This window comes from Limanda limanda, chromosome 6 (genome assembly GCF_963576545.1).
Source record: "Limanda limanda chromosome 6, fLimLim1.1, whole genome shotgun sequence".
NCBI lineage: Eukaryota > Metazoa > Chordata > Actinopteri > Pleuronectiformes > Pleuronectidae > Limanda > Limanda limanda.
The window spans coordinates 8,728,817-8,742,570 of NC_083641.1; the positions used below are offsets into that span (position 1 = coordinate 8,728,817).

Here is a 13,754-nt window from a genome sequence, read left to right on the forward strand (position 1 = left end):
TTACCATTCACATTTTGCCCATCAGTCTACACTCAATAACCCATTTAACAATGTGAAAACATGTTTAAGAAATTGTAGGAAAATCGTTTGTTTTATAACAAACAAAGAATTCGGTTAATATATTTTTTAATGTATAAAAAAAAGTGTTCCCTCTATTAAGCCGTTATGTTTGGTGTTTTTGTGCATCAGACTGATATTTTTGTCTTTGTAATGTGACACTGCAGGTGACAAGTAAATTCAAAGTTCCAGAGCGGAACACACACACACACACACACACAAATGTCAAGATGTGTCAGATTGTATAGAAGTATTGTTCTTCCCTACATGAGTCTGTTTCATACAAAAATGAACTGTTCTTAAAAACTTAGTGAGGATATTTTCCTCTGTTACAGTAAAAGAATATGAATAAGAAAGCTGCTGTTTTTGAAACCACTCCACTGGGTCACATTGGGATCACTGACAGACAGAGGGATCAAACAGGATTAGCAAGTCAAGTCACAAACACAGATGATTCAAACCAGTGCACTTTCTGCTCATTTCTTTTTCTTTTGTTTCTGGTCACCATGCGTCGTCGCCTCCCTTACTCTAATGACCACAAATGGTTTGTACACACAGGGTTCAGGGGGGTTACACCATAGACTGTCTATAAAGAGGGTAACACGGCAAAACAGAGAGCGCGGATACATACACTGGTCATATTCAAGTTGAAAAATCCCCTCTGTGACAACGGCCAACCAAAGCACAAACAGAGAGAAAATAAGAAAAACCAGAGGAGCAAACAAAAAACATGTTGAATGAAAATAATAAGAGAAAACTGTGAAATAACATAGAAAATGGTAATTTTCCGACTTGATGGAAATCCTACCTTTGTGGCACTGCGGAGGTGATCGTAGTAGACCTCTTCTATCGCCTGGAAGTAGATCACACCCTTCAGTTTGGTCTCATGTTTATCTGTGGGGAAGGAAAAAAACAGGAGTTTGGTCAAAAATATATTGCAAACGACAACAGACGTGTTTTTGCGGGAAAAGACAGAGCACATCACTTCTGAGTCACCTGAAACAGCGACAGTGACAACACACGATACGGTCTTTAAAAAATAAACAGAAAACATACTTTGATCATGACCAATCTATGGTTCATGATGATGGATGGATAAAGACAAGCACAGCACTTTTGGCTGTGCTCTCATTGTGTTTTCAGACTTGACTGCATTCTTACGCTACTCTGGTACATCATTGCAGTTTGTTTCATCAGCCACTGCAGAACTGCAGTAAGGAACCGTTAGGGAACTCAACACCCCTCTCTACCTCCAGGCACAAACACTCCACAAGCCAACTTAAGAGTAGTAGGTAGAAATGCAGCGCTTCATTTCGAGGAATAACATTTTCGTCTTAACACGCAGCTATTATCTGCTAATGACCTCTTTAGCATTCAAATAACCCTGCATTTGCATCTCATTTGAATTCCACTGCATCCAACTCACAAAAAAAATCAGCTTGTTACTGTGATTAACAGGGAATTAGCGGCGCTCATGACGAATTCTCGTCACTCCTCGCTAACTCAACTGTTCAAGGTCAAGAGACAAGGGTAAGCGATGCATCTCAATCAGCGTCCTCAGAGAGCTCTGCACTGTGCGCATGTTAACGACTGCCAGAGCAATCTCAGAACACCTCCGCGCCCTGGCTCACTTTCAACAAGGTAACGCTTTAAGAAGCTTTAAGCGGAACCTTCTGAGGACTTCAAAGACCCGACAGCAAACAAGAGTCCCAGAGCTCACGGAGCCGAGATCAATTACACCAGCGTGCGCGCCACATGCGACACCTGCTCAGGGAGCGGAGGACGCATGTTCTCAGCGTCACTCCTGCGTGCCAGCAGATTTCTGCCTCTTTACATGTTAAACCTTAGAACCATCATCTGTGACCTACCTGTTACATTTCCATATAGATGTTACATCATGTTCTGTCTGTGTGTGAAGTGGACTGCTATAACGCAAAATAACCCTTCAACAGGAAACCTGAGGGGACCTTTGATTAAAAATATAATTATGTTATGTATATTGCCTTGAGATAATATACTTGGTGCTATACAAATACAATTTAATTTTATTGAATGGATGAGCAGGGACACTTTGCAATCATCATTTGTAATGAAAATAAGTACTTCAGTGTATTTGAGGTACTTAATTTTTTTCACTTAAGTATCGTACTATTGTAACCGCACTGCATTACAGATTATAATTCTACATACTACTCCAATAATCAGATGGCCTCAATTATCACATCCACTCAACCAATTGGCTTTTACCTCCCGTCACACGAGTTTTTTCTGCACTTGGAAATCTGCCTTTTCTTATAGTTCACCTGACTCGTGGAACAAACACACTTCTAACCTTTGGTCATTTCTGAAATTTGATCTTAAACCTTCCAACTTCCTGTAGCAATTGTATTTTTATTTTGGTTCTAGTTATTTTAACTGAAACGTCACATCACTGTACTTCAGTATTCTAAGTTTGCAAAATAGTTTTTTACTCTTCTTTACAATTTGATAATGTTGATTCCTCTGATTGTTCTCAATCCAAAGTTGTTTTTAAAGCTTTCATTTGTTTAAATTCTGTACTAAAATCTAATTGTTTATTTGTGTGCAAATTGCTCTTCTTTCCCCTCTTTTGATGATTTGAGTAGAAATTAAAGGGTAACATACAAATGATAAAATATGCAATATGATGCTGTGTTGTAGATCAGAGGATATACTTGAGAGTAATTTAAAATCAGCGCCAGTGACTTGACTAACTATATCAGTAAAATGGTGTTTACACATTACAGCATTAGTATTAACAATCCAATTATATCATAAACTGTATAATGAGAATTTTTACTGCATTATGAGTACTTTCACCTTTAATAACTGAAGTGCATTTTACTTAAAATACCTTTTCAATTCAGACATTTATCAACTATTGTTATGTTGTAGGATTGTTAGCTAGTAAAGCATCGGAATACTTCCTTTACCTTTAACCATAATAAAATACAATGAATTACTGGTTATGTTGAACAGCATTATATCACATTATATACTGTATTATATATAATATTACAAGGTGATGCTGTTTTCCCTAAACACCATCTTTACCTTTACAGCAGCTGCACGTCTCTAGCCTGATGGTGTATAGAGAGTGAATCCACTTTGACCTGCCATAGTTTTTTCGCATGTTTACGTTATTTTAGTTTTTTGCGTCTGACAAAACAAATTCCTGACCAGTAAAAAATATTTTTGGGATACTTATGCCTAAGTGAACCATATTTCAAAAGGACCAAATCACCAGGGTAACTCACTCAAATTATCTCAAATAATTCCGACTGCTTCAAGAGCCAGATGGTTTGAGGAGGATGAGACCACTCGTGGCTCAGAGCACTGAAACCGAATTAGAACATGAATCTCGTGTCTTCACTCTTCTCACCAACATAGTAGGAGAGGGTTCTCTTGAGGCGGTCGAAGACGAACCAGCGTTTCTTCCAGGACTTTATCTTGCCCCCCATCTTGACCAGGTAGCCCTTGCACATCTTCTCGGTGAGGATGACGTGGTAGCAGGTGTCCACGCTGTGGCCCGACGACTCCACGTGAGAGCGCAGGTCGAACTCCTCCTTCCTGATGGGCAGGTAGCGCGTCATAGGACGGGCCTGGGATCAATCAGACAAAAATAAAGGAGAATAAACAACTTGTACAAAAAGGTGGGTGCACTGTCATAATGAGATGGGGCAGTATTGGTTCATATTTTAGCCAGTACAATCGAATAGGTGGGATATGACAAAGATTGGTTACAGGTGAAATTAAATCCCTTTCTTTCCTGTAGAGGTTTAGGTCCCAAGGTTGTTTTGCATTAGTTTTCTCTTTAAATTTTGTATACCCTAAATATTGGAATTGTAATCATGTTGAATACTGGCACATATCATTGCCATGAGCATGCCATTTACCAGTCTGAACAAATTGATATTTACCTACAGGTGCCAACATCTGTGAAGCCCTGTCATGTTTTCAGCAGAGAGCTGAAGTGATTTCACACCTTTCTACCGTGGCAGACTGAATTAAGACTCATTTCACTGACCTGAGAGAAGTTCTTGGCCCTCATCTTGACCTCCTTCTCCACAAGCTGCTGCCGGTGGAAAGTTTCATCCTGCAGCCTTTTCTCTGCATCCTCCCTCCTCCTCCTCTCCTCCTCCAGCATCTGACGGCGAACCAGGCTCTCTCGCTCCTAGAGGAGAGTGCTTCGGTTAAATAAAGGTTTTTGATCTTTGAAAGACGTTAGCAGGGCACAATATTTCAGCCAGAACTCAGCCTCACATTCATGCATTCGTTTAAAAAAAATAAAAAATACATCCAGCACATTGCTGTCCACTTTCTGAGCAGCATGCTGGTCCTCAGACATTAACGTCCTACAGTATAAATAGGAGTTTCAGGTGTTAATGAGCTTTGTGATAATTAAATAAAGTTCTAAAGCTTTTAAACATGCATAATATGATATAGCAACTTTTCCACTGGTAAAAACCCAACTAACATCCACTCTGGTTTTGGTCTTCAATGGAAATGGATTTGATCATTCACTCATTGTCATCCAGTCGTTGAATGTGAAATCTGATTGAACACGCTCATTTAACAACACAGAGAGGTGAGAGAGCGCTCAGTTTTCAGTGTTTTTGTGACGTTAAACATGAAGCTCCAGGGGAGAAAAAAATAAAGAGAGGCAAACTCCTCTACTCGTAACGGAAAGGGACTTCATCACCTTTTTTAGCAGCCTGTGTTTAAAAAAACCTGCATGTTCATTTTGGTGTAAAAGAATGTTGATGATATTGAAAAAGTGTGATGTTTACTTTGTCTCAAACCAGACCAGTCAGGCTCCCAGCAGTGGCATCCAGGTTTAAATCACCTCAACTGACTCAATCAATACAGTATAACTTGTAAAAAGGAGTGTGAAGATGGATGGATGTTCAGCAGAGTAAAAGGGAAATGTGAGAGAAATTGATTCAGAGCAGAAAATTGATTGGACCATCATTATTGACCTTTGTACATCACACTAAACTTCCTCATCAAAGCAAAAAGAGGTTTGAAACAAGGAGGCCGATAAAAATGAATGAAGGGACTGAGCTGCTGTCAGTGAAAAGAAAACTATTGACAGGAACGCTGTAAGAGCTCTCATCAGTCACTGTGAATGGATTCAGGATAATCCCAGTCTGATGCAGCAACACGCAGCCTTGAAGTTGTCTTACCCGCGATTCAATAAGTCTGGCTTTCTCCAGGTGCGCCTCCTTCAGCATTTTCTCCATCTCCTCTATCTTCAGGGTGTCCACTCCTCCAACACTGGTAACAAACACAACAACAACAAAAACGTGAATTCATGCATTCACACCTATTCTAAGGTTTCAAATGTCATAACCTAATGCAACAACCACTACATTGAACAATGTAACAAATACAAATCAAACTATATTTTTATCCACAAGAATTTTCTAGACGAAGATATTTGTGAATTTCTTCACAGATAAATTGGAGTTCTTCAGTACTTTTGCCAGACAAACATTCTTTACACTCTCACAGAACAAGAGCAAGGTCGCACTAATGATGATAATTCATTACGTTAATGAATACAGACTTTAGTGAAGGAAATTTAACCTTAGATGTCAATTAGACCTTTAAATATGAAGCTTTCCATCAAAATCCAGTGTGACCTTGTTCAGTAGTACAACATGGGTCCACTCAAACTTGGCCGAACGCTGCGCATCAGAGGCGGCTGACACTGATTGGACCAGATCTTAGGGAGACGTGTCAGTTTGTTTTTTCGACCAGTCTGATCCTGCTTTATTTTCCAGAGAGTTTGCGGAGCCGCACTGGAGGAGAGCTTCAAGCAGGTAAATGTTTTTAAAAATTGATGTTATTGTGCTGTGAGGATCTGCGAGTGAAAATATGATGAAATATAGACATCTTCAGTCCGTCTCCGCTCGCCAGCACAACAAACGTCTTGTGTATTTTCTCACTGTAACATAGTAATAACAGCTCCTCTACCTTAGAATCGTCGTAAAGATTTAGTTTTTCCTAACAGCTCCAAGTAAGTGTGCACATTATATGATGCAACTTTGTGAATAACACAGACATGAAGCTATTATTTATTTCACAGAGGGAAACGATTTAACATGTGAAAATAACCAAAGTGAATAGGGAGGGTGGAAATGTTTCTCTTTTGTTAAACGTACAATGTATACGTTTGTCAGCAGGGGGGCTTTCAATAAAAACAATCAAATATGCACGTTACGTAGAAAACAGCAATGAATAATCATGATCCATGACAATACAACAGCAGAAGGAAATGTTGTTAGCCCCTGAAGTTACAGCAGAGACAAACAAAGCCACAGGTAAAGTGGATATAATTTAATTAAAAGGCGACTAAAAGGAAATGTCCTGTTAACTTGTTCCCAATAAAATTGGGAATATATAAATATATATACATAACATTGCAGGTGGAGTTAATTAGATATATTTTAATGAGGCGTGATTACCATTTATATGAAATCATAGCAAATAAGTTACTGATATAATGCTATGAAACTGTCTTGGCCAAAACTTGGCTCTTAAACTTTGCTTTTTCTTCACCCTTTCCTCCATACTGCCTTTACTGTGCGTTCTTCATTACAAAACAAATCCCATCAAATGTATGTCCCAAAAATAAAAGTAGCACTAATAGCTTTTTGAATTGCACTCGTGAGAGCTATAAAGGAGATATGAACAGTGTGTGGTGCTGGGAGCCTGCTGTGGTGAACACTTGTGATACAGAACACAGCTTAGAGTCACAGTCACATGGACAGATGGTCTCCAAATTAAACGATCTGTGGATAAAGACTTTAAGTGGTGCAGAGCAATCTGGGAGTGTGACGGCTTGCTGTGTGTGTGGGGGGGTACTTGTACAGATATCTTTGTGAGGACCACTAAGCCTACAACCTATAGAGTGAGGACATTTTGGCCGTCACTTTCTGACACACTTTTAATGAGCTGTTTCAGGGTTAGGATTAGAATGAGGTTTAGGTTAGGGGTTAGGGTAGATGCTCTAAGTAATAGCAAATTAAACAGCCATTATTTTGTCAGATATTCAGTGGAAATGATCATTTTTATTTTCACTCTTTATTCTGTTATACAGTCTGAGTAGAACTGACTACTTCTGTGATACCTACGTATCAGTCATATTAATTCTGGTTCATGTCATCAGAGGGTGACAATGACTTGACTGATAAGGGATCAATATAAAGCCTTGATCTTGGCCATGACTCGTGTGTCTCTTCCTCAATCCTACCTCGACATGTTATCTGGCGAACAGGCCGAGTTGTTCCCCGTGGATATGCTGGTGTCCATGCTGTCCGAGCTCTCCAGGCTCAGGGTGTCGTAGGGCTGCTCTCCGGCTGACGGGGGACGGTGGTGCAGGATGGAGTGGTGAACCAGAGGTGGGAGCCCCCCAGAGCTGTGGCTCAGCGTGGGGCTGTAGGTCATGGCGGGGGAGTAGGAGGGCGACGAGGAGGACGCCGACATGAGGTGGGTCTGAGAGCCATGGAGCGCCTCCCACTGGCACTGAGCCTCCACCGCCGCCCGCTGCTTGAGCTCGGCCAGGCGCCGGCGCTGCTCCTCGATCACCTGATGACCTGAACGGAGGGACGGAGCAGATCAGTGGATTTGGATCTGATCATGTTCAATGACTGAACCGAGACCCTGCGAGCAAAACCATCAACACGCCGGCAGAGGCCAGTGTGTTTCCTACAGAAAGCGACAAGTCGCTGTGGAGGAGGTCGTCCCAAGCATTTCAAACTGAAGACGCACAAAATGAACAACCAGCACCAGCCCACAGACTACGAGACCATAAACCATGTACCACACATACAGGTATGTGCTCTCTCAGAATCACAGGCTCGAAGATAACTGTAAAACCCAAACAAAATCACCACAAAGTTGGAGCAAATGTAAAGCACAAGTTTCTGTCTCACTTGTAACGTCTCACACCCATGCTGCTGTGAGCACCTGACACCGGGCAGCTGCATCTGGAAAGAGGTGCCAAGGTCGGTGCACTCCAGCTCCAGAGGAGGAGCAGCGCACTGAACACTGAACATGCAAGATTTATTCTCCACGAGCAGGAACGTTCATCGAAGATTGATGGAACGAGAAAGAGCGTTCGATGTTACAGATAAAAGAAAAAAAAGATGAAAAGAAATCTTTTGGGGGAGAAGAGTTAATGACACACTAGAGATGGAGGGGGGGGGAGGAGAGGAGGAGGGGGAGGTGAAGACAGGGTCTGAAATTAACAGTCGCAGAGTGTTAAGTTGGGGTAAACATCACTTTTGATAGAGAAATCAAACCTGCCAGACTGGTTTTACACATGGACAAAACTTTTATGGTTATTACACAGTCTTTGTTTTTTATCTGTATTGAAGTTTAAGGGCTGCTGATTGGCTGCCTGGTGTGCTGCTCTGTGCTCTGCTGTTTGAATTGATCTGAATGATGAATTTAAACTCTGCAAAGCTGTTTTCAGACACAACCTCCAGAGGATGTCTGTAAAATTGGGTCCAGACTTTTCACATATGAGCAATGCCGCAGGAGATTCTCTGCTCAGACGCGTTCACAACAACACAGACTGCAGGTGAGGGCTTGTAAAGAAGGCAGAGGCAGGATGTAACTTATTCAATTCTCTCCAGACATAATGTTTGTTTTTTTACAGCACAAAGACACCAACAACAAAAGCTCTCTTGACACCTTTGTTGTGTGTGTGTCTTTGAATTTTATGTCACAGCTTTTTTTCGCTTGCAGTGAATCCTGAGGAGCTTGACCTCGAGATAATGTCTGAACTCGGACATTTGGGGTCTCACATTCTGCCGCTCCTGAGAATGCCAGAAAGCAGCTCAATTGATTTTACCACTTTTTAAGGGATTCAAGGGTGAACATGAGATTATTCATGGCAGAAAAACCGTTAATTTCAGACACCGCATGTGACGTATGAAGAGACAGCAGATGAAACAAAGAGAGAAAAGAGATGCAAAGTCCCGCTGAACAAAATGAAGAAAACATGAGAGCTCATCGACTCCTTGACACTGTGATCCAGCTACCTGCTGAGCTTTCCTCTACGGGGTTCTGTCTGGAGGTCTGGGGCTCTGTGGTGCAATAGCACAGGAAGAGACACATTCACAGACAAAGACAGAGACGTAAGGAAACCTCTGAACTGCAGACGAGTGTGACCAGCTCCCATTTCCAAACGCAGCACCCGTGGGTGGCAGCCAGCTGAGCTTAAGCACCAGACAGCTGCTTTGCATTGATCCATTTAGTCAAACAGCAACACTGTTCTCTAATGTCGCTCACATACATACAAAGAGCTCAATGAAAGAGGGCATGGCAACACTTCACAATAACCACTAACAAGTTAATTAGAATTTGAGTGTGCACTGCTGTAGGCGCCAACTACAGCTGAATATCTGACTGATGTTTTACTCTGTTCTCAGACAGATTTATCATTCATGTCTGCTCCTCAGTCCACACGTGCTGCTGTCATTTGTTTTCTCTTCTTTTCTATGTCAAACACTTAAAGCTGCAGTGTAAGTCAACTGATCTCTCAGGAAAAGTGAACAACTTTAACCTATGTTTAACCTTAGCCACAACCTTTTGTGCTTGTTACCCCTTAATGTCATCTATTGCACATGCGTACTTCACATACTGGTACCAACTGAGTACAAAAGGAATAGGGTATTTTTATGTTTTATTACAGGCCTGAAGAAAGAGAAAAAAAAAAATTGATTAAAGACCAACAAAAAAAAACCTGTGCTGCAAATGGTTTCTTTTATCCTCGCTTTACTATCCTGTTGTCTTACGACACCTCACATTTATCTTGCAATCCCTCGGAGGGGGTTGGTTCACGAGATGACGAGAGTTGACAGAGAAAAGCACATATTTATTTCATCTATTAATAACTCTGTCATTATATGTCAATGAATGATTTATCATGGATAAGTAAACCATGATTTTATTGTTATTGTAATAAATCTGATGCCTGTGTTATGTTCAGATAGATATATGGTCCTGATTATTGAATTATTATGATACAACCTGCTTCATGGATTTTTCAGTGCTAAGACGTGTTGATGTTTGTTGAGTGAAACTCAGGTGCAGGTCAGGTCACTCACCTTTCTGCTGCAGAGCGAGCTGTCTCTTGGTCTCTATGTCCTGCAGCGTCGCAGCCAGGTTCCTGGGCAGACTGCCGGTGCTGTTGGCCACCAGCAGGGGGCTCTGTTGGGTCAGAGGGAGAGGACAAGAATATCAGAATGTAATGTCAAACCCGGGTTTACAAGTTGTGTTTAAATATTCATCCAAACTGCAGAAGTGAGCTCGACATTCCCAAAGAAGGTTTGAGATTGAAGTGTACCCTGGAGCTGGTGTTGCGTCCCAGTGTCGCTGCTCCGTGCTGCAGGGGGGAGGCGGAGCCAGACTTGGGCTGATGGAGAGAAAGGCCTGGATCGCTGTCCAGCTTGGAGCGGAACACCTGGGTGAGAACCCACACAGGATGTAGACGTCAACATTAGGAATCACCGCCTATAGGTGCTCAAACCAACCAATGTTACCGCAGGTTGACGTGTTAGAACCGGGGTTGTAAATACAACTGAAATCCACCTTGGATGAGTTCTGAGAACCTGATGGAAACGTGTGGTTAAATGCATGATAAGCATGATGCTGAGAGGACTGATCACTGATGGAGTCACAGTAAATAGAGTGCTGGCATCCCTACATCAACAGTTTATTCCAGTGTCTACATGGAGAATCTTCAGTGACAGAACACAAATGTGAGTTAACACACACGCAGACACACAACGAACACCTGATACAGCAGCACCGCCCCTTTTCGTTAATAAGGCCACTAAAAGCTAATGCTGCATTCATGTACTTCAACAACTATGCGGACTCGTTCAAAGTAAAGACGTGATTGAAGCAGTGATTGAAGTGTCGTGTGGACTCGCGCGACAGACAGCTCCTCTCAGTTTTATTCCAACCTTAAGCACATAAATGGCTTCATGTTTTACACCAAAGGAAACAGTGAAAATAAGAGAGACGCTCACAGCACACATCTGTGACCTGCAGCGTCTCTTCAAAGTGTGTCACACCGAACTGTTGTGGTGTCTTGTGCTTTCAAGAGGCTTCAAGGGGGAAGGCTGTCACTGCAAACTTTTTATTTCTGATGTGAAGGCAGCATGATGACACAGCTGTCATGAAAAAGCTTTATTTTCTTCTCTCCCTCCTCTTGACACAACACACAGAGCCAACTACTTCTCTGGGTGTGAGTCTGCAGCAGCAGATTGAAAGTTGGCAGAGAATCACATGGGGTGGGCATTATGGTTTTGGATGGTGACGGTATAATATTACGGTATCAAATCAATATATTATTGTCAAGTTTTGGGAGACGAAGCCAGTTCTGTGTAATGATCTTTCCATCTCTTACTAGTCCGGGCAATTATGGCCTTCCAGTGGAAAACGATGCGTGAGGTGTCACTGGTGTGGTTTTGGGATGAGCTCCACCGGTGCTGTTTGTCTACACACTGGTTTTGGCCCAGGTCCCTTCCTCATATTCATGGATTCTGTTACATTGAGCTATTTACTTGATTTTTAAAATTTCTAATTATATTAACTACAAAAAAAACTAGATAGCCTTCCCTTAGGGCTATAGGCTCGGTTAGTCTTCTTTCTGGTTTGGACAGACACAGACAGGAAAATGACCCAAGCTCAATACTGTAGTTTGCTCCGTGTGGGATGATTAAAAAAACGAGTCAACAGAGTATTCACCCTTAAGGCTGCCTCTGTGTCCTAGTCTGGCTTCGACACTCCACTCATCTCTCTAAGCTAAGGTGCTCTAATAGATCAGTTGGGCTGCTCCATGTTTTTACGATGCACATTGTAAGAGACAGCGGCTGATAGAGCCTTCATGCTTTACTTTTTAATATAATTTAGCTGTTGATTTATCACGGTGCTTACGGTATTGCACAATTCCTATTATGGTGTAATATCACACCAGTGATGACTATGATACCAGTGAACATGCCCCACCTCTGGAAACACACAAACAGCAAAAGGGTGAGTGGGGAAAAAAATGAGGACAAGGAGGAAAGGAGGCCCTCTACCTGAAGCACAGGCCTGCGGCCTGAGAGAGACTTGGATGGTAGAGGGGGAGAACATAGCTGGCTGGAGTCAGTCATCAGCTCCTGGTACCACTGCTCTAAATCTAGCTTGGGCAGGTGATGCCTGCTGCCCTCAGACTGGTACTGCACAGCACACAGAGGAGCGGCACAGCAGGAGAGGAGAGAAGAGAGTGAAAAAAGAAGACAAGAAAAAGATTAGAAAGCATTCAAAGACAGTAGGAAGGAAGAGGGTAGAAACATTTGCTTTATACACTCTCAAAAGCTGTAATTAAGGTTTTTTATGCTTTGGAAATTAAATATCTGCAACGCTTTATTGTTGTCGGCTGCTTTATGCTTTATACCCTGCAGCTGCTCAATCTCGTCTTAACATGTATTTTACTTCTTCTGCATTGACCCAGTTTCTCACAAGAACATTCAAGTTTTCCTCTAATTTTCACTTCACTTCAGCTTTCCTTGGACCATAATACCCAGAGTATCTCTGGAGCTTAGGATTTACAGTATCTTAAGGAATAACATGAGAATTTGTTTTTGTTGTTATTGCTGAGGTTTTTACTTTTGTCTGTTCCATCTCAATAGTTGAGTAGACTTATTCAAGTTCAATATGAGGCTACAGAACCGGTGACTGGGGGGAAAATGCAACACAGGTGATATCTAATGTGACGGATTACATAAGTAAGACGATGAGAATGACTGCGAGCGGCTTGCAGCAGATCTTTGAAAACAATGGGCGTCTGTGACTTCAGGCAAAGCTGCTGAACAACAGACAGCAACAGCTCCAGACTGACAAATTCAGCAGCATCGCAGGGTTTAGCGTCTTCTTTGGCTTCAGTATTTTCCTGTAGTGCTTAAAGCAATATACACTGACTACATCTTTAAGTAAGTCAAAATAGATTTCCTTTTCGTGCATGAGGCTGGGAGGAGATGCACGGCAGAGCAAGGCACCGTTATACAAAGGATGGAGGCAATTAGAAGACAAGTTTCATTTAAGTGAAAAATAAACTATACTTAAAGCAGACAGTTTGCATACTAAGTGCAGTCAATGTTTGATGTACACTGTTCTCCCAGAATGCAGTGCAAAAAAGGAGAGAATGAAATGCTGACGCCTGCAAAACTTTGAATTCATTGTTGAGAGCGGTGAAACTGCTCCAGAAAGAGCAGGGGAAATGAAAAATAAGTATCATTTTTAATTCATGCGCAAAAGTCACAGTTTAATTGATCTGTATTGAAAAATAATCGTATAGCATGGATTAGGAAAGCACTGATCTCGTCTCTTGAATTTGTCTGGGAACCTTTTCATGAGGTTCAATGTCAAAGCAGGAAAAGATAAATATATATTATTAATAACATTATTGAAGGGTGCATTCCATTTATAGCTGTGTCTCAATTCAGAAGCTGCGTCCTTTGGAGGCTGCATTTGAAGACCAATTGCATCACCCGACTAAGCTGATTTCAGAGGCTCCTTTGATGGATCCTTCCCTGTCCCATCGATCCCATGATTCATTGCGATTCAGTGATGACTATGCTGCCAGGAAACGACCAGACGCCCAATTCTTCAGT

General features: G+C 41.8%; 1 protein-coding gene across 1 annotated transcript in view; it reads right to left on the reverse strand.

Annotated features, from left to right (window-relative positions):
• The window catches only part of phldb1b (pleckstrin homology-like domain, family B, member 1b), a 70,444-nt gene that overhangs the window by 3,625 nt on the left and 53,065 nt on the right, over positions 1-13,754 (reverse strand). Inside the window, exons 11-17 of the mRNA XM_061072740.1 lie at positions 10,436-10,552; positions 10,197-10,299; positions 7,334-7,676; positions 5,262-5,352; positions 4,103-4,249; positions 3,458-3,677; positions 866-951 (exon numbers count right to left, since the gene is read on the reverse strand). Of these exons, the coding sequence (XP_060928723.1) occupies positions 866-951; positions 3,458-3,677; positions 4,103-4,249; positions 5,262-5,352; positions 7,334-7,676; positions 10,197-10,299; positions 10,436-10,552 (1,107 nt within the window). The remainder of the gene's footprint in view (positions 1-865; positions 952-3,457; positions 3,678-4,102; positions 4,250-5,261; positions 5,353-7,333; positions 7,677-10,196; positions 10,300-10,435; positions 10,553-13,754) is intronic.